Genomic DNA, 19,775 nt, shown 5'->3' on the forward strand with positions numbered 1-19,775 from the left:
GAGTCTAGATAGCAGGCGAGACGTCTGGGTGGCTGCCAGGTCTGTGCAGAGGGAAGAGAGGGGTAGTCACCCCTCCACCTGCCCGCCGATGGCATTAGGGTGGCTCCATGCTGCATTCTGCATGCTGCAGTCAACACAGGTTGCCTCAGGTCCTCAAAACACGTTCCACATAAGGGAAGAGGGAGGTGTGGGATTAGCAGAACCTTATCTTGTAACCCTGTTGGTCACGTGAGCTGAGATGTGAGTGTGACAGCTAGTGGCTTGGGCACGGCACGGCACGAGCCTGACCTGCTCCTCCTCGCGTCCTGTCACAGCTGATTTACCCTGACGGCCCAGAGCCAAGGATGATTAGTGGGCAGAAGGATGGAGAGCAACTGGTGAGCCTTCCGGTCTCCGGGTGAGACTTCACGACCCCAACGTGAAAGGGGCGGGAGAGGAAGGTGCCTTTGCACCGCAGGACTCCACCCTGGGGAGGTTTGCAGATGGGCCGCTGTGGTACCGTGGGCTCTGCACCCATCAGGGCTGCTCCCAGCCCAGTCTAGGGGGAGGGCTTGTAGGGGTCAAGGGTGGTGGCTGTATTTGGCTTCTTGCTGACTCTCTGGTGGCCTGAGTGCTAGACCTACTCATCCTGCCTCGCCCCCACAGAGGGGCTTAGTCTCCAAGGGCTGTTTGCCTCTTACCTGGCACTGTCAGGCTCTTGGGTGGGGATGGGTGCAGGGTTGCTGGCCCTGTCCCAGGGCCTTAGCTGGGACCCCTCGCTGCCCCAGTCCGAGGAGTGGCTCTGAGTCAAATGGTCCCAGGCCCCCGTCCCGAACCAGATTGGGTACTCTCCTGTAGGGGCAGAGGGAGTGGTGCTAGAGGTGGCAGCTGCTGGAGGAGCCGGTTAGCCTGCTCCTCATACAAATTCAAACCCGTCTGTCAGCTTCATCCCGTGCCTGTCATGCTACCACCCGAACACTCATGCACCGGAAGTTCAGCTGCTGCGCCCACGGCGCCTGGCGCTTCTGGAATGGCCAGAGTGGTTCTCACTGCCTGGCTTCAGTGGAGAGAATTTTCTGTTTTAAACATACACACGAGCACAGATCTTCACCTCCTTGTTTCAGGTCGGCGTTTTTGAACTTGTAGATGAATAGGAGGAAAAAGGCCTTGGCATCACACAGATTGCTTTTGATCTGGTTATATCGCTTACAAGCTGCGTAACTTCTTGGGCAACATCATGTCTCTAGGTTTCAGTTTCCTGGTGTGTGCGGCGGGCCAGGGCTTCCCCTGCAGTGTCCTGAGTGAACAAAGCTCAGACCCTTTGGAACCTTTGCCCACCTCCCAAGAGCCCTGGCTAGCAGATGTTGGGGAGGAATGGTTAGACCTTTTCCTGTGGCCTCTAAGCCCCAGATTAGCCTGCTGCCTTGTGCTTCCTCTAAGAGATGAAGTGTTTCTTTTTGTTTGTTTGAAATAACAGCTTTATTGAGGTATAATGGCACATGGTAAACTGAGCATATTTAAAACATAAAATTTAATAAGATGTAGCCTATGTATATACCCATGAAACCGCCCCCACCATCAAGATAGTGAACATCGCCCTTATTCCCCAGTCCCCAAAAGTTTCCTTGTGGAACCCCTGCACCCCACCCCTCCTCTGCCATACCCTACCAGAGGTAACTGGCTGGTCGCTTCTGTCACTGTGTTTGAGTTTGCAGCATCTAATGGAAATGGAATCAAATAGTATGTGCCCGTTTTTGACCTGGCTTCTTTAGTTCCACGGAAGTGTTTTGGAGTTTGTCCACATGGTTGCATGTATCACCAGTTCATTGCACACGTGTGCCAAAGTCTGTTTATCCATTGACCTGTTGATGGGTTTTCAGTTTTTGGTAATTACAGAGAAAGCTGTTGTGAATGGTTTTTTAGTCTTTGTGTGGATGTTTGTTTTTATTTATCTTGGGTAAATCACTAGGACTGGAATGGTTGGGTCATGTGGTAGGTATACATTTAACTATTTTTTTTTTTTTGAGACAGAGTTTTGCTCTTGTTGCTCAGGCTGGGGTGCAGTGTCGTGATCTCAGCTCACCACAACCTCCGCCTCCTGGGTTCAACCGATTCTCTTGCCTCAGCCTCCTGAGTAGCTGGGATTACAGGCATGCGCCACCAAGCCTGGCTAATTTTGTATTTTTAGTAAAGATGGGGTTTTCCATGTTGGTCAGGCTGGTCTCAAACTCCTGACCTCAGGTGCTCTGCCTGCCTCGGCCTCCCAAAGTGCTGAGATTACAGGTGTGAGCCACCACGCTCGGCCTGCATTTAATTTTTAAGCTAGACTGTTTTCTAAAGTGGTTGTGCATTTTACATTCTCACCTGCTGTGTATGGGAGTTCTGGTTTGTACACATCTTTGGTATGCCCACCTCTTGCTATGGTCAGTCTCTAAGTTTAGACATTCTCATGTCTGTAGTGGTATCTCATTATGAATTTAACTTGTATTTCCCTAATGACTCATGTTGTTGAGCATGTTCTCATGTGCTCACTTGCCATGTGTATGTCTTTGGTGACGTGTCTATTCAGATTGTTTACCCATTTTTAATTGTGTGGAGATTTTTTCATGTTGAGTTCTGAAGAGTTCTTGATATATTATGGACACAAGCCTTTTATCAGGTATGTGATTTTAAATATTTTCTTCCAGTTTGTGGCTTGTATTTTATTCTCTTAACAGTGTCTTCTAAAAAAATGCTCATGATTAATAATGCAAAATGGTGTTTTTGAAGAGAAGTTTTAAATTTTAGTTAATTAATTTGCTAGTCTGTTACTTTGTGGATTACATTTTTGGTGTTATGTCCAAGAAGTCTTTGCCTAACCCGAAGTCACAACAGTTTTCTCCTGTTTTCTCGTAGGCATTTTTATAGTTTTGGGTTTTACATTTAGATCTATGATTCATTTGGGGTTAATTTTTGTATGTGGTACAAGGTATGAATTGATGTCCAGTTTTTTGCATGTAGAAGTCTAATTGATCTAGTCGCACCATTTGTTAAAAACGTATCTCTCCAATGAATCGCCTTTGAATCTTTGTCAATAATCAATTGTTGGCTGGGCATGGTGGCTCACAGCTGTAATCTGAGCATTTTGGGAGGCTGAGGCAGGCAGATCACAAGGTCAGGAGTTCGAGACCAGCCTGGCCCACATAGTGAAACCCCATCTCTACTAAAAATTCAAAAAATTAGCCAGGTGAGGTGGCAGGTGCCTGTAATCCTAGCTACTGGGCAGGCTGGGGTAGGAGAATCTCTTGAACCCAGGAGGCGGAGGTTGCAGTGAGCCGAGATTGTGCCAGTGCACTCCAGCTTGAGCTACAATGTGAGACTCTGTCTCAAAAAAAAAAGGAAAAAGTCAACTGTGTGTGTGTGTCTAATTCTGGATTGTTTTGTTCCATTGAGCTATTTGTCTGTCTTTATCCCAGTATCACACTATCTTGATTACTGTGGGTTTGTAAACTATAGTAAGTCTTGAAATCGGGGTAAGATCTCAGACTTTGTTTTGCCTTTTCAAAATTGCTTTAGCTGTTCTGGGTTCTTGGTATTTCCATATACATTTTAGAATTAGTTTGCCAATTTCTACGAAAAAGCCTGTGGGATTTTGACTGGGGTTATGATCAATTTGGGGAGAATTGATATCTGAGCAATATTGAACCTTCCGACCCTTGAACAGTGCATCTCTCTGTATTTAGGGTTCCTTTGATATCTCAGCAGTGCTTTGTAGTTCTTGGTATATCACTCTTTTCTATCTTCTGCCGAACATATCCTTAAATGTTACCGATTTCTATGCTGTTGTAAATGATACTGATTTTTCTTTGTAATATTGTTTTTTATTTTTAGAAACTTTTAATTGTGGTAAAATATACATAATGTAGAATTTGCCATTCTAACCATCTGGAAGTGGTGGTGAATACATTCATGTTGCACATCCATCCCCAGTATCCACCTCTACAACTTTTGTCATCTTGTGACACTGAAACTGTGCACCTGTTAGACAGCAGCTTTCTGTCCCTCCTCTCAGCCCCTGATCACTGTCATTTCACCTTCTGTCTCTGTGGAGTTAGCTACTCTAGGTGCCTCATAGAAGTAGAATTATACAGTTTTTGTTCTTTTTTGAATGGCTTATTTCACTTTGGCATAATGTATTCAAGGTTCATTTACACTGTAGCATATGTCAGCATTTTCTTATTTTTAAAGGCTAAATAATATTCCAGTGTATGAATATACCACATTTTGTTTATCCATCCACTTGGATTGCTTTCACCATTTTTTTTTTTTTTTTTCCAGACAGGGTTTCACTCTGTCTCCCTGGCTGGAGAGCAGTGGCATGATCATGGGTCACTGCAACCTCGACTTCCTGGGCCCAGGTGATCCTCCCACCTCAGCCTCCTGGGTAGCTGGGGCTACAGGTGTGCACTACCACGCGTGGATAAGTTTTTTTTTTAATTTTCTGTAGAGACGGGATTTCGTCATGTTGCCCAGGCTGGGCTCAAGTGGCTTTCACCTTTTGGCTACTGTCAGTAATGCTGTTATAAGATGGTACTGTTGTTTACATTTCACTTCCCAATTGTTTGTTGCTAATTATGTAAATACCATTGATTTTTGTATTTTGAGGTTGAATCCTGCAGTCTTGCTAAATTGACTTAGTTCCAATAAGCTTTTTTGTAACTTCCATTGGATTTTCTAGAAAGCACCATGTCATCTGCTAATAAGCAGTTTTACTTCTTCCTTTCTGATCTTTATGCCTGTTACTTATTTTTCTTTCCTGATTGCACTGGCTAGATCCTCTGGTATAATATTGTTGTTTATTTAGAGACAGAGTCTTGCTCTGTCGCACAGGCTGCAGGGGCATGATTTTGGCTCACTGCAATCTTTGCCTCCTGGTTTCAAGCGATTCTCCTGCCTCAGACTCCTGAGTAGCTGGAATTACAGATACCACACCCAGTTAATTTTTGTATCTTTGGTAGAGATGGAGTTTCACCATGTTGGTCAGGCTGGTCTCTAACTCCTGACCTCAGATGATCTGCCTGCCTAGGCCTCCCAAAGTGCTGGGATTATGGGAGTGGGCCACCAAGCCCAGCCTCATCTAATGTTGAATAAAAGAACAGACACCTTGTTTCTGATCTTCCAGGGAATGCATTCAGTCTCTCACCATTAAGAGTGGTGTTAGCTGGCTGGGTGTGGTGGCTCACAACTGTAATCCCAATACTTTGGGAGGCTGAGGGGGGTGGATCACCTGAAGTCAGGAGTTCAGGACCAGCCTGGGTAACATGGTGAAACCCCATCTCTACTCAAAATACAAAAACTAGCCCAGTGTGGTGGTACATGCCTGTAATCCCAGCTACTTGGGAGGCTGAGGGATGAGAATCACTTGAACCCAGGAAGTGGAGCTTGCAGTGGGCCGAGTTCGCACCATGGCACTCCAGCCTGGGTGACAGAGCAAAACTCTTTCTCACAAAACAAACAAAAAAAGCGGTGTTAGCTGTAAGTTTTTCATATCTGGCTTTGCCAGGTTGCAGAAACTACCTTTTATTCCTACTTGGCTGAGAGTTTGAATCAGGAATGGCTGTTAGATTCTGTCAAACGCTTCTTCTGTCTCTTTCAAAGTGATGGTTGGATTTCCTTTTAGTTAACATGGCGAATTACACTGAATGATTTTCAGATGTTAATCTGAAACCTCACATTCTTGGGACAAGCCCCACTGGTTATGATGTATTATTGTTGGATTCTGTTTGCTAAGTGATTTGTTAAGAACTTTTGCATCTATGTTTATGAGAGTAGTTTTCTTATATCATCAGGATTCATTGTATATTGGACCTCTGTATCTGTGGGTTCTGTATCTGTGAATTCAACCAACCACAAGTTGAAAATATTCAGGAAAAAAAAAGCCTAATAAAAAACACTGAAATCCCAGCACTCTGGCAGGCCAAGGCAGGAGGATTGCTCAAGGCCAGGAGTTTGAGACCAGCCTAAGCAACATAGTGACCCCTTCTCTATAAAAAATAAAAAGCTGGGTGTGATGGTGCATGCCTGTCGTCCCAACTGAGGTGGGAGGACCCCTTGAGCCCTCGAGTTTGAGGCTGCAGTGAACGATGATGGCACTCCTGCACTCCAGCCTGGTTATCAGAGCAAGACCCTGTCTCTGAAAAACAAAAACAAAAAACCCAGAACTGGCCGGTCGCAGTGGCTCACGCCTGTAATCCAAGCACTTTGGAGGCCAAGGTGGGCGGATCACCTGAGGTCAGGAGTTCAAGGTCAGCCTGACCAACAATGGTGAAACCCCATCTTATCTAAAAAAAAAAAAAAAATTACCAGATACCTAAGAGAAGCATTAGAGAAACAGAGCAAAGCATGCTGAAAAATGCAACCAGGAGGAAGTAAGACTGTCGAAAACATTTTCAGACAGAAAACTCATCCGCTTCCTCAGAGAGACAAAAACGGAATTTTTTTTAACTGGAGGATCAAAAAATTACAAACAAGACAGCAGACACAAAAAATTCAAGAGACTGCCAGGCGCGGTGGCTCACACTTATAATCCCAGCACTTTGGGAGGCTGAGGTGGGTAGATCACCTGAGGTCAGGAGTTCGAGACCAGCCTAACCAACATGGAGAAACCCGTCTCTACTAAAAATACAGAATTAGCTGGGCACGATGGCCCATGCCTGTAACCCCAGCTACTCGGGAGGCTGAGACAGGAGAATCACTTGAACTCGGGAGGCAGAGGTTGTGGTGAGCCGAGATCTCACCATTGCACTCCAGCCTGGGTGACCCCACCAGTGTGGTCCGGGTGGGGACCAGTCTCTGGTAATTTTTTGTTGTGGGCTTGTGAGGGAGGCTGACTGCAGCGCTGGGTGGCCTTGCTGACGGAGCTTTGTATGGTGACCTGGATGGGCCGTTTGTTGGGAACTGTCAGTGTTTGTATCTTTCTTGTCCTGGCCTGAGTCCCCAGAGAAGACACCTCTTGTCTCCTGCCATGTTCCGGGAGCAAGTGGAGAAGGGAACTGGGATCTTGACATCTGCCGTGTGTGCTTTCCCAGTTTGGGGTGTGGCGCCCTCTGTTCTCAGCTGAGCCTGTTGTGCCGCTGTACAGAGACATCAGTTTATCCTCTCGCGAAAGCCCTGGCTTTTGCAGGGTGGTGGAGGAGCATTCACCTGGTAGCTTTGTGCTGGGGAGAGAGCCTATGGGTTTAGGCTCTTTTTTTTTTTTTCTTTTTTTGAGGCGGAGTCTCGCTCTGTCACCCAGGCTGGAGTGCAAGTGGCATGATCTTGGCTTACTGCAACCTCCACCTCCCGGATTCAAGCAGTTCTCCTTCCTCAGCCACCTGAGTAGCTGGGATTACAGGCGTTAGCCACCACATCCGGCTAATTTTTGTATTTTTAGTAGAGATGGGGTTTCACCATGTGGACCAGGCTGTTCTTGAACTCCTGACCTCAAGTGATCCGCCCACCTCGGCCTCCCAAAGTGCTGGGATTACAGGCGTGAGCCACCGCGCCGGCTGTTACTATGTGTTAAACAGCTCTTCAGTAATCCCCTGTATTTTAGCATTGCGCTTTGGACACGCCTCTCTTCTTCCAGAGGTTTCTGGGGCTGCCACTTCCTAGGCTTTTGAGGATTCCACGGGGGTCAGTCAAGTGTCTCTCACTTTGGGATTCGTGGTTTTCTTGGGTCAATTCTCAGCTGCCGCTAGCATATCTGCTTTCCAGCTTCTAAAGCTTTGTGCTGGATTTTTTCCTCTCCCATTCTTGCCCTCCCTAGGGGCCTATGGCATTCAAAAAATTCTTTTTTAATTGTAGTTCTGGTGGGGTTTCAGGAAGGAGTGACATTGTGTGGAATCTACTGTTTTTTCCCTGGAACCCCTGTCCCTTTCTTTTGACTTCCTCACAGAATCCATGAAATCAGCGTTAGTGAATGATGTGTATCTACTTAGCAAGTGTGGTAGGGATATAAGACTTCAGCCATGACCTCTGTGGGCCCGCGTTCTTGAGCCAAGCATACGGTCCTGAATGGGCTGAATTCCAGCTTTACCTTTGACTCTCTTGGCGCTCCTGGCCACCTCTCCAGAGCTGCCTTCCTCGTTTGTAAAATGAGGATGATCTGGGTTAGTGAGGTGGCTTTCCAGTCACTTTTAGTGAAGAGCTTGTGCATAGTGCCTTCTTGAGGGCCCTCACCATGACTTCTGCCCCTTCATATTTCCCTAGAAACTAGCATTGGGTGGGCGTGTGGTGGGTGACTACGGAAGGCAAGACGGGAGCGAGGTTTTTTCTGGTCCCTCTCTTCAGCAGCTGTACCTCAGCCCCAGCTGAATGCAACAACATGAGATCCTTCTGTTTCTGTCCCCCGTATGCTGTGTCTGCTAATGAGGCAGGGTCTCTTCTCTGGGCCCCTGACCTTGGCAGGGCTCTCCTCCCACCCCATGGCCAGAAGAGAGTCACCGTTATTCTGGCATTCGCCCCCTTGCAAATCCTGGGCAGCCATTCCTGATGACAGTTCCTTAGCATTTTGGACCAAGCAAGCTCCCTTCCCCTTTGAGGGTCCCAGGTTCTTCAAGGGCCAGATGGGTGAGCAGGATACAGTGGGATTAAAGATGTGTGTCTTGAGGCCCCAGACATTTCTCTTGCTCCCAGGAGGCTGCTCCAGACGGCACGTTCCCAGCTCCTGGGTCTTGGTGTAGACATGGTCCCAGGGGGATGAGCAGTGCCTCCTGCAGAGTAACGTTCAGCTCACAGCTTTGGCATCTCCTCAGCATCTTTCTTTCCACAATCCACCTCCAGGCCAACAATAGGCCCCTTCAGCTCTGGGCTCTTGCTTAGGGCTTCGGGGTGGGGTAAGGCCTGAGCTGGCAGTGGGCAGGACGACCAGCTGGACAGCCTCCGCCTAGCTCTGGAAGCGCTCTCCCTGGGAGTGGCTAGCAGCTGGGAGCTAGACTGCACCCTTCCCTCTGTGCCCTGGTGCCGTGACAGTGTATGGGCAGGACAGGCAACGGGAAGCAGCTCTCTGCAGCACTTGGTGTCCCAGCCTGGGCGCTTGGGCATGTGTGGCGTGCATGGGAATAAGACCCCTCAGCTGCCAGAACGTCTCCTTTGCCACATACTGCTGCTGGTGTTGGTGTTGGGGAGGGAAGGGATTTCTGTGTGTCGGTTGACACTCCGGTCTTCAGCTGGTGGAGCATGGAGCAGCTTCACAGTACTTTAAAGGCTTGCTACAGATGGGTGATCTTGTCTCCACATGTCAGCCCACAAGTCCGGTCAGCCTCAGGTTCAGTGTAGGCTGTGTCGTGTTGTTTAGTCAGATCCTCTCCCTTCCACTCTACAGTGACAGCCCTTCTCCACTGGAGCTGAAGGAGATGAGGTGTAGCAGGGGCCCTGTGTGGTGTGTCTGCCCCTGCTTCTGGGCTCTGTCCTCCCACCCTGGCACTTTCCTGCTCCCCTCTCCTCTCTGGGTGAGCTGGGATCCTGACAGAACCAGGCCCCTTTCCATCACCCTGTGTGGCACCCTGTGCCCCAGCACTGCCTCCGCAGGAGTCCAGTGAGAAGGCACCTTTCTTAAGGCCAATGCCAGGCTCTCCCTCTGCCCAAGGGACTGGCTGAGTTGCCTCTGGATCTGAGATGGCTTTGTGGGGGCTAAGTTGCTTAGTAGGTCTGGGGCTGGAGTGATTGTGATGAAATTGACAGCCCCTCTTCCCAGGAAGGTGCTGGCTTCTCTGGGTTAGAAATCAGGAGAGAGGCAAAGCCAGGGCTAGGGGACGGCAACCAGGCTTGTTTCTGGCACCCACTGGGAAAGTAATAGACAGCAGCTTATGGGGAAAGAAGCAGGCCACCTTTCTCCAGGGTTCCTCACAAAGATGGAGTCCTCAGCAGACCCACCCAGGCTCCTGCCAGGTTCTGCCTTTAGGGCAACGGATGTAGACAGATGGTTACTTGACAATGCACAGATCACAGCAGAGGTGTGTACAAAGGACCCCTTCAGTCCACTTATACGCTTATACAAAGAGTTACAGGAATAGTGAGCAATGCACAGATCACAGCAGAGGTGTGTACAAAGGACCCCTTCAGTCCACTTATGTGCTTATACAAAGAGTTACAGGAATAGTGACCTTTTTTTTTTTTTTTTTTCTTGAGATGGAGTTTCGCTCTTGTTACCCAGGCTGGAGTTCAATGGCGTGATCTCGGCTCACCACAACCTCTGCCTCCTGGGTTCAGGCAGTTCTCCTGCTTCAGCCTCCTGAGTAGCTGGGATTACAGGCACGCGACACCATGCCCAGCTAATTTTTTGTATTTTTAGTAGAGACGGGGTTTCACCATGTTGACCAGGATGGTCTCGATCTCTTGACCTCGTGATCCACCCGCCTCAGCCTCCCACAGTGCTGGGATTACAGGCTGAGCCACCGCGCCCGGCCTCCCACAGTGCTGGGGTTACAGGCTGAGCCACCGCGCCGGGCCTGCCACAGTGCTGGGATTACAGGCTGAGCCACCACGCCCGGCCTCCCACAGTGCTGGGGTTACAGGCTGAGCCACCGCGCCGGGCCTGCCACAGTGCTGGGGTTACAGGCTGAGCCACCGCGCCCGGCCTCCCACAGTGCTGGGGTTACAGGCTGAGCCACCACGCCCGGCCTCCCACAGTGCTGGGATTACAAACTGAGCCACCACGCCCGGCCTCCCACAGTGCTGGGGTTACAGGCTGAGCCACCGCGCCCAGCCAGGAATAGTGACCCTTTAAGGATAGGAACATGATGGATAATTTGAATTTAAAAAAATTCTTTTGGCTATTTTTCACCTGTATTACTATGTATTTATCCTACTCATGTTTTCAAGCACCCCTCCAGTGAAATAGCAGAGATAACCACAATTAATTTTTTTTTTTTTGAGACAGAGTCTTGGTGTCACCCAGGCTGGAGTGCAGTGGTGCGATTTCCGCCCACTGCAACCTCCACCTCCCAGATTCAAGTGATCCTCCTTCCTCAGCCTCCCAAGTAGCTGGGACTACAGGTGCCCACCACCATGCCCAGATAACTTTTGTATTTTTTAGTAGACACACGGTTTCACCATATTGGTCAGGCTGGTCTTGAACTCCTGACCTCAGGTGATTGGCCTGCCTCGGTCCCCCAAAGTGCTGGGATTACAGGCATGAGCCACCACGCCTGGCCACAGACATTAAAATTAAAGGGCATCCAGACATGGTGGCTGGTGCCTGTCATCTAGGAAGCTGAGGTGGGAGGGTCACTTAAGCCAAGGAGTTCAAAGTTAAAATAAGCCATGGTCACACCACTGCACTCCAGCCTGGCAACAGAGCAGGACCCAGTCTCTTAACAAAAAACAAGAAAAAAACCCAGCGTATGTCTAGGGAAGGGCAAACACTTGGCCTGGTTGGGACATAGAGACATTTATGCTGAGAGAGAAAGGTGGGGAATTGGTGAGGAGTGGATCCCAGAGGGCCTGAGCACCAGCAGGGAGTTGGGTGCCGTGAGGACTTACAGAGCGCCTGTGTGCTAGCAGGGGAAGGATGGCAGGTCTGTGCTGACACAGCAGAAACAGCAGGCAGCCAGGTGCTGTGCTGCAGGTACCTCTAATGATCTCCTACGACTCTGTGACAGTTCTGTGAAGGAGACTCCCTTTATCCCCACTTTACAGATAAAAACTAGAGGCTTAGAGCTTATTTGCTCAAAAGTTGCCCAACTAGAACGTGACGGAGTCAGGATTTTGGCCCCCATCTGCATGACTCTTGATCTCAGTGTTATTGATGGGAGGAACTCTGGGGCGGCTGAAGTACCCTGACTGTGGTGTGCCTGGTGGAGAAGGCAGAGGAAGGAGTAGAAGTCTTGGTTGAGGTCGGTGGTGGGGTGTGGCTTCTACCTTGGGTGGCTGGTGTTGGCTTGTGGTGATGTTTTCAGTCAGGATACAGGAGCACAGAAGCAGAGTTTAAGGGGGTGGGGGTGATGACAAGCTCATGGATACGCAATGTGTGGTACTTGTGCAGCCTCTTGGCGGAGCTGCCCTATATGAGTCTGGAAATGTTGGTCTGGAGCTGCAGGAATTCAGGAATGGAGACAGCACACGGTGGTCATAGGAGCCCCTGGAGGAGAGGAGGTGACCCCAGGGAGCAGCGTGTCAGTGGAGAAGATAAGGACACGTGAGTTCGAAAGTTATAGGAAATACCAACAGTTAAGAAGCTGGGTTGGGGAGGCAGGCGCAGTGGCTCCTGCCTGTAATCCCAGCACTTTGAGAGACCAAGACTGGCAAATTGCTTGAGCCCAGGAGTTTGAGACCAACCTGGGCAACATGACGAAACCCCATCTCTACAAAAAATACAAATATTAGCTGGGCATGGTGGTGCACGCCTGTAATCCCAGCTAGTCAGGAGGCTGAGGCAGGAGGATTGCTTGAGCCTGGGAGGCAGAGGTTGCAGTGAGCCAAGATCGCACCACTGCACTCCAGTCTGGGGCCAGAGCAAGACACTATTTCAAAAAACAAAACAGAAAACACGTGGGGGTGAAGACACTCAGGACTGGCCTGGGCCCAGCACCGCAAGCAGACACAGCCTTGCCTGCCCTCAGGACCTCAGCTGCCAGACTCCCATGGGAGGGAGTGGGCCTCTCTGTCCTGGAGATGGAAAGAGTATGGACAGTCATGGCATGTGTCTGAATCACTCTCTTTTCTTTCTTGGTCCCTGGCCAGCCTCCTCCCCAGACCAGTGTGATGTCAGATCCAGCTGACCTGAGGGTGTGGGGTTGCCGGGTGCAGCTCCCTCTGGAATGAGGTTCTGAGGGCACCCAGCCTGGCCTTGGCCCAGAAGCTTGGGCCCTGCACACAGCGGGGTGAGTTAAGGCTGACTAAACTTGGTGGGGCTGACATGTGGAGGCAAGATAATCCTCTGGCTGGGGAAGGGAGCGGTAAGGCCCGTCTCTCCTTTTCAGTATATTCAGGGCTTGGAGAAGAGGGAGGTGGAGGTGGGAGAAGGCTGGCTGGGAGGTAGGGTTGGCGTATATTCCTGAGAATACAGTACATTGTTTTGGAAAAATCCTCTTGGCCGGAAATTGCGTGTCATGTCTGTTCCTTGGTGTGGATTTGTCACTTCAAAAAGTGTCACAAAGTGCAGCTGGAGAGGCTGCAGGGGGAATGGACAGCGGAGGTGGACTGGCCCCCAGCCTCTTCTGTTTCCTTTAGCTCTGCAGCCTGGAGATAGAACGGGAAACCTGAAGAGCAGAGGGGTACATGTGGGGTGGATTCTGGAAATCCTCAAGGTAGCCTGGATCCTGTGGATTTCTTACAATAGGATGGTACTGGGAGATGAGATTTAGTGGGGGAGGTGAGGCGGGGAGAAAGCGGGAAAGGGCGGTGGTTTGGATCAGACCCTTTATCCAGCCAGGGCAAGGGGGAGTGGGCCTGGTATTTCCCACCTTGTCCCGGCTTTGGGGTCTTACAGCTACTCCCAAGACTAGTGTGTGCCTTTAGCTGCAGTAAGATGCCAAGAAGCGTCTACAGCATAGAACCAGGCGTCTGGGACCCCTCCCCAGCAGAGTCATCCACCTATCCCGGTGTGCTTCCGGGCGGGGAAGGGGCTGTGTGAGGAGTAGTCCTCGGGGAACTCACCTAGTGCCCTCCCGGGGTCTCGCTTAGCCTTGAACCTGTGTGGGAAGATGTCTCCGCACCTCCCCTCTGCCCCAACCCAGGGAGGGTGCCCTGACCTCAGCCCTAAATACCTGGTACTAAAGAGTCCGTGGCTGCTTCAGATGCCACCAGAATGAGAAGTGATGCCTTGTGGCCCCGGGGGAGAGGAAGAGTCTCTGCCCTGGGACTTCCTGTGCCGGCGATGGCCTTGCGCCAGTGCTGGGTGCGGCACCCCCACGTGGGCCAGTGTTGGAGCAGCTTTTCAGCAGGAGTCCAGGCCCTCATGTCACCGCTCTGAAGTCAGGGAGGTCAGCGCAGTACCGGATCGGCCCAGCGTTCCCAGCACACACAGGGCGTGCTGCCTTGCCGGAGTGGAGTGCGGTGAATTGGGCCTGGGGCCTCCGGGGCGGGGGGGCGGCCTGTGGGGGCGTGGCTTGTTTGGGGGCGTGGTCTGCGCGGGAGGCGGTGCGGAGCCGGCTGAGCGCAGGGCCGAGCAGGTGGGCGCCCGGCTTTCTGGGAGATGAGCGGCTACTGGGGGTGGGGCAGGCCGCAGGCTCCGGGATGTCTAGGAGGAGGGGTCTCAGATTGAGTCGGACGGAGCTATTTCTTCTGTGGTCTTAGATGGCCCCTTCTAGTGGAATACGGGGGACTCGTGAACCCCCCCCATGGCCCCATGGGCAGCTCTGGGGCCCTGGAGGCGGGCCGAGGGCTGCGTGGAGCCCGGTTCTGTGGTCAGTGAAGGCAGAGCCCCCGGCTCTCGGTGGGGGTCAGCGCAGGGCTGGCACAGCTGGCTTGCTGGGAGAGGGTGGGAGCAGCACCGCGGGGAGGAGGAGCGGAGCTAGGACCGGCTGCAGGAAGGAATGGCCGCAGGCCCGCAGGAGGAGGGGTGCGACCCCAGGGCTGCTGGCCGATGGCAGATGAGGCTGTGGGAGGCGGGGGTCACTGACTGGGGCCTCCCCCAGGCTTGGACGCAGTAGCAGCCCTGAGCTCCTTCTGGAGGATGCTCGAGGCCCGGCCCCTCAGGACGCAGGGCAGTGACGCTGCCGGTGCCGCTGCGGGGCGGGGGCTGCGGGCGCAGCTTCCCTCCCTGACCGCAGCCACCGGGAGTTTGGGCTCCATGGGGGAGAGAGCTGCTTACCAGCGCCTGGCTGGGGGAGAGGAGGGATCACAGGTAATGGGGAAGGCTAGGGGGTTAGCCAGATACCTGGGCCCAGACCCCATCGTCTGCTGTGAGCCAGGCCCAGCCCTGCCCTCTGCAGCAGCCCCTCAGGAGTGAGAGTGTCTGCTCCTGGGCCGGGGTATATAGAGGGTGTGTTTATGTGGGTGTGGCGGTGGTGAATTAGTGATGCTGGCATCTGCCTCTGTGTGCATGTTTCCTGGGACCCCAAAAAGCTGCCCTTTGGGCTTTCCTCAGTGCCCCAAGGGAGTCCAGGAAGCACGGCTAGGATTGGGTTTCAGTATTTCATGAGAACTGAGTCCCTGGCATTTCCATTTACTAGCCTTTCGAATATGAATATCAAGCCAAATGTCCTTGTTTGCTTTTGAAATGGTCACTGTATTGATGGGGCTCCTTCCCTTCCCCTTGGAGAGAAGGCACTTCCTCTCCCGACCGGCAGAGGGCAGTAGCTGACAGGAGAAAGGGGGACTCGGTAGGAGCTGGAGGCTCAAGGCTTAAGGTCGGGCTGTTTGCTTAAGGTCGGGCTGTTTTTCTGGGCGTGGTGGCTTACGCCTGTCATCCCAGCACTTTGGGAGGCCGAGGTGGGGTGCAGATCACCTGAAGTCAGCAGTTCGAGACCAACCTGGGCAACATGTCGAAACCCCGTCGCTATTAAAAATACAAAAAAAATTTAGCTGGGCCTGGTGGCAGATGCTTGTAATCCCAGCTACTCAGGAGGCTGAGGCAGGACAATCGCTTGAATCCAGGATTGCACCACTGCACTCCAGCCTGGGCAATAGAGCAAGACAAAAAAAGGTGGGGGTGGTCCAGTAGCCGGCCTGGCTTTGACCCCGTATAGTGTGCTGCTTCCTGCAGCTGCATTGCTGGCCCAGTTGCAGGTCTTGTTCTTACTGGACATCCAAGGAAGGGAGGGTCAGGCATGGGGTCTGGCGGCTTTGAGACACATATTTCTGGGGAAAGCTAGAGTTTTTAATTTGGCAATTCTGATCCAGCAGACCCGTTTTTGAAGTAGAGGGAATAACCCTGCTTAAACTGTTCCCCAGCCCCGGTTCCTGGGTCTTTTTCTGGGTGGTGCCTGGTGCCAGGGTAGGCTCTAGGCTTTCTTTGATCCAAGGGCATAGTCAGCCAAGGTTCAGCGAAAAGTCAGCTCTGGTGTCACGTAGGCCTGACCTTGTCTTGTCCACTTGACCTCAGCCCTCAGACTGGTTATTCACCCAGGCTGCACCCACTGTCTCCACAGGCTTTGTGGGGTGGATGGCAGGGGGGATGAGGCAGAGGGACTGAGGTTGGGGATGTCTTCCTCCCCACCTCCTGGAGTTAGACCAGGAAATGTCTGTCCCTTTCGGCATCATCAGGGAAGTCAAGTGCTGGGAGAGGCCCTGGGAAGGGATCCTGGGATGCTGATTCCCCAAAGCCCTGCTCCCCAGCTGCCCACCCCTCCAGCCAGCTGGGGCTCCCTGAGCTGGGCCAGCTGGACAGAGACAAGAGAGCAGTGTGCAAGAAACAGGGGCTCCCTAGGCATGGCCCTGCAAGGAGGGGGGCGTCTGGGGAGCCAGAGAGGACTTCCTGCAGCTGTCAGGTGTGTCTGGGGGCTGTAGCGAGGGGGGTTTAAGAGCAGCTGGCACCCTTTGAGGACGGCCAGAGAGATCATTTGTCAGTTCTAGAGACATGGGGGCCCCACGGGGGCTTGAGGGAGTGTGTCTCCAGGCCCTCTAAGCTGAGGCTGTGGTCTGCGTTGGGGGTGCTGTACAGGAGACATCCTATAGCTTTGGGGTGGGGGCATCCCAGCAGGACTCTCAGGGCATATTTGTTGTTTTGAGGGGTCTGGCCACTTGGCCACCTGGTCTGGATAGGAGGCATCCTGAGTGTTTGGGCAGCAGACAAGGCAACCCCCGGGGGAGGGGTGGAGATCCTCGCCCCCACCCTACCCTTGCTGTTGGCTGGTCTGCCCCACTCTGGCAGGCTGCCGGCCTCCTATTTCCGTCAGGCACCAGGGTAACAGGGCCACATCAGGGTCTGAGCCAGGAGACGCCCAGCCAAGGCTGGGACTGGGGCGTGGGGGAGGGTCTCTGAGAGTCTGTCTTCGGGGCCCAGCAGAGCCTCTGGGGCCCAAGCCTCCCACTCAGGCTGTGTGCTAGTCCCCACCTCCCCACGCAGGCCTGTGTGTGGGTCCACAGCCCCTCTTCGTACATGCTGTTTGAGCCATATAGCCCCCACCCAAAAATCCTAGGAGTTGTCTCCAACTGTGACTGGGGTAGAGGCCAGAGACAGGGGGCCTTGTGTATGGGGAGGCAGGGGGGCCAGCGCGGGTGGCTGGGAGGAAGAGTCCCCCCCATTCCTGCCGCCCTCTTGGCAGTGATTCAGAAAGGTCCTTTTTCAGCCAGTGTCAGAGCTGCTCAGCTGGGGAGGGAGGGAGGGAGGCAAGAGGGAGGGCGGGCGGGCGGGGAAGCCAGGGAGTAGGGCTGGACTGTGACCACTGCCCTGGAGAGAAGACAGAAAGAGGACAGAGGCCCCGGGCTGCAGCCAGTGGGAGGAGAGCTATTAGCCCCCTGCCAGACTGGCCAGCTGTGGAAACCCAGCCCAGCTTGCAGCAAAGCAGAGGGGCCCACCCTGTTCTTCCTCATTTCCCACCCTCGGTGTGGGATTGGGGGACTCCTGGGACAGACCCCTGGCCAATTCCCCTTCTGGGCAGAGTGTGAAGCTCAGGAGCTGAGGCCCCTGCTCACCTGCTTCCGGGGCCAGACCCCCAGTGCCCACTCAGGGGGTCCAGCTCTGTGGAGATGCCGGCGGCACGTCGGTTCCCTGGCCTGGAGCTCTCCTTCCCTCTCCTGGCCAGACTGCGGCGACGCCTGTACACAGTGAGTGGGGGGCAGGGGCTGGACTGCTGGGGACTCGGTGGGCTCCTCAGCACCAGCTCTTGCCTGAGAGGCAGAGAGCAAGACTGGGAGCGGCTTTGGGACCCTCCAGTGAGGGGTTGACGGGGGCATCTGGGACAAGTGGCCTCCCCTGTGCTGGCCTGTGTGTTTGCATGCCAGCCATGGGCACAGGTGTGCAGACTCCATGAGGTGCTGGGGCCAGGCTTGTGCAGAATTAGAGAGGGTCTGAGCTCAGGAGGAGCTGCGGCCATGCTCTGGGCGCACAAAGAAACTTGAGCTGGAGGGGACTCAGAGAGGGGAGGGGACCTGTGCAGAGACCCTGGACTCAGCAGGAGAGGCAGGACTGAGACCCTGACTCTCCCCTCACCACGGTCCCGGTGGTCTTCCCGGTCTTCCCACACACATCCTTGTGCAGAGCAGTGCTGTTCTTGGGTCAGGGAGCAGGGAGGGGAGTGCACAGCTGAGCGGAGCTGGTGTTTCAGGCAGAAGGAACAGGCCGGGCTGTGCTTTCTGAAGAGCTTCAGGGGAGGGGCCTCTGGTCTCCCCCAGCCCTGGCCACCCAGTGCATGGCTTTGAGCTGTTTTCTGGAGCCTAGAGGAAGGGGCCTGGATCCTTGGGAGCTGGTGGTAGGAGGAAGAAGAGGGGCCTGGAGACTGCTTGGCCTCCTGGAGACTAGGAGCCCCTGTCCTGAGGCTGAGCCCTCTAGGAGTGGGGCCACTTTGTCCAGGGACAGGGCAGCAGTGGCCAGGCCGAGGGGAGACGCTGCCTAGGCCAGTGCCTTCAGCGTGCCTCTGCACTTGCTTCCTGAAAGTGGTGGTGCCTCGCCCTCTTAACCCCACACCTGTGTTTTTGTAAACAGATGATTTTGTTGAGGATGAACTAATTAATACAGCTTAATACTTAGAATTGTTTCTCGAATATAGTAAGTGGAGTTTAAGTGTTAGATATTTTTGCTTTTTTGAGATGGAATTTCACTGTTGTTTCCCAGGCTGGAGTGCAACGACGCCATCTCAGCTCAATGCAGCCTCTACCTCCCGGGTTCAAGTGATTCCAGGTTTCTCCATGTTGGTCAGGCTGGTCTGGAACTCAGGAGATCCGCCCACCTTGGCCTCCCAAAGTGCTGGGATTACAGGTGTGAGCCACCACACTCAGCCTAGATGTTATTTTTATTGTTACTCTTGTTAAATAAAATTAATAGAAATATAATCTCTTATATAACCTGTTAACCTGTGTACAGTGAAACAAGCAACACAATGGGAACCGCAATATAAAGAGACATAAGAAGCGGGAAAGTATCATATTGCATGTGTCCTAACACGTCAGTAACCTAGACGACATAGTGAAGGAGTCAGATCCTGAGACCTCAGGTGGAAACACCGTGAAGGCAGCATCTGCAAGTGCTGGCTGAGAGGGAGTTTGGAAATAATGAGAGGGGGTTGCTTCACTGAGATTTTTGTAAACAGTGGACTTCTGCTATGTTCTGAACAAGTCTGCAAAGTAGTTTCATTCCTGGAAAATTTCGTGCATATTAAAATGGTAAGGCCGGGTGCAGTGGCTCACGCCTGTAATCCCAGCACTTTGGAAGGCCGAGGAGGGCAAATCACTTGAGGTTGGGAGTTCGAGACCAGCCTGGTCAATGTGGAGGAACCCGGTCTCTACTAAGAATACAAAAATTAGCCAGGCGTGATGGCAGGTGCCTGTAATCCCAGCTATGGGAGGCTGAGGCAGGAGGATTGTGTGACCCTGGTAAGCAGAGGTTACAGTGGGCCGAGATTGTACCATTGCACTCCAGCCTGGGTGACGGAGTGAGACTGTGTCCCCAGAAAACAAACAAAAAACTATAAAAGTATTTTCCTGTTGAGTGGGATCAGAGTCTAGGTTTGGGTGACCATAAGCACCTTCATGATTGAGCTGGGTGGGATTTGGAACAGTGCGAGAATGCTCTATGCAGCAGAGCTCATGTTCTTGTCCCCCAGCCACCCACTCAGCGTCACTAAGTCCCCCCAAACATTGTGATGATCACAAATATGCCATAGGCTGCTGTGCAGCCCTCATGAGAACCATTCAAATAAAGGGTTACAGCTTAAAGTTTGGAAACCACCCGGCTG

General features: G+C 52.6%; 1 protein-coding gene across 50 annotated transcripts in view; it reads left to right on the forward strand.

Annotated features, from left to right (window-relative positions):
- Nucleotides 1-316: 316 nt before the first annotated feature.
- Nucleotides 317-19,775, forward strand: part of TNK2 (tyrosine kinase non receptor 2) — a 42,091-nt gene continuing 22,632 nt past the window's right edge. For 28 of the 50 annotated variants that reach the window (XR_008477531.2, XM_078354804.1, XM_078354813.1 and 25 more), the window contains exon 1: nt 14,676-14,785. Coding sequence is in view for 45 of the 50 variants with exons in the window: in XM_078354804.1 (XP_078210930.1) it covers nt 14,732-14,785 (54 nt within the window). In the remaining 5 variants the exon portion in view is untranslated. Of the gene's footprint in view, nt 378-14,069; nt 14,112-14,675; nt 14,786-17,296; nt 17,650-18,655; nt 18,800-19,775 lie in introns of those variants that run through there. The other 22 variants (XM_035278686.3, XM_078354811.1, XM_035278696.3 and 19 more) reach the window with 4 other exon arrangements.

This window comes from Callithrix jacchus, chromosome 17 (genome assembly GCF_049354715.1).
Source record: "Callithrix jacchus isolate 240 chromosome 17, calJac240_pri, whole genome shotgun sequence".
In the NCBI taxonomy this organism is placed as follows: Eukaryota; Metazoa; Chordata; class Mammalia; order Primates; family Cebidae; genus Callithrix; species Callithrix jacchus.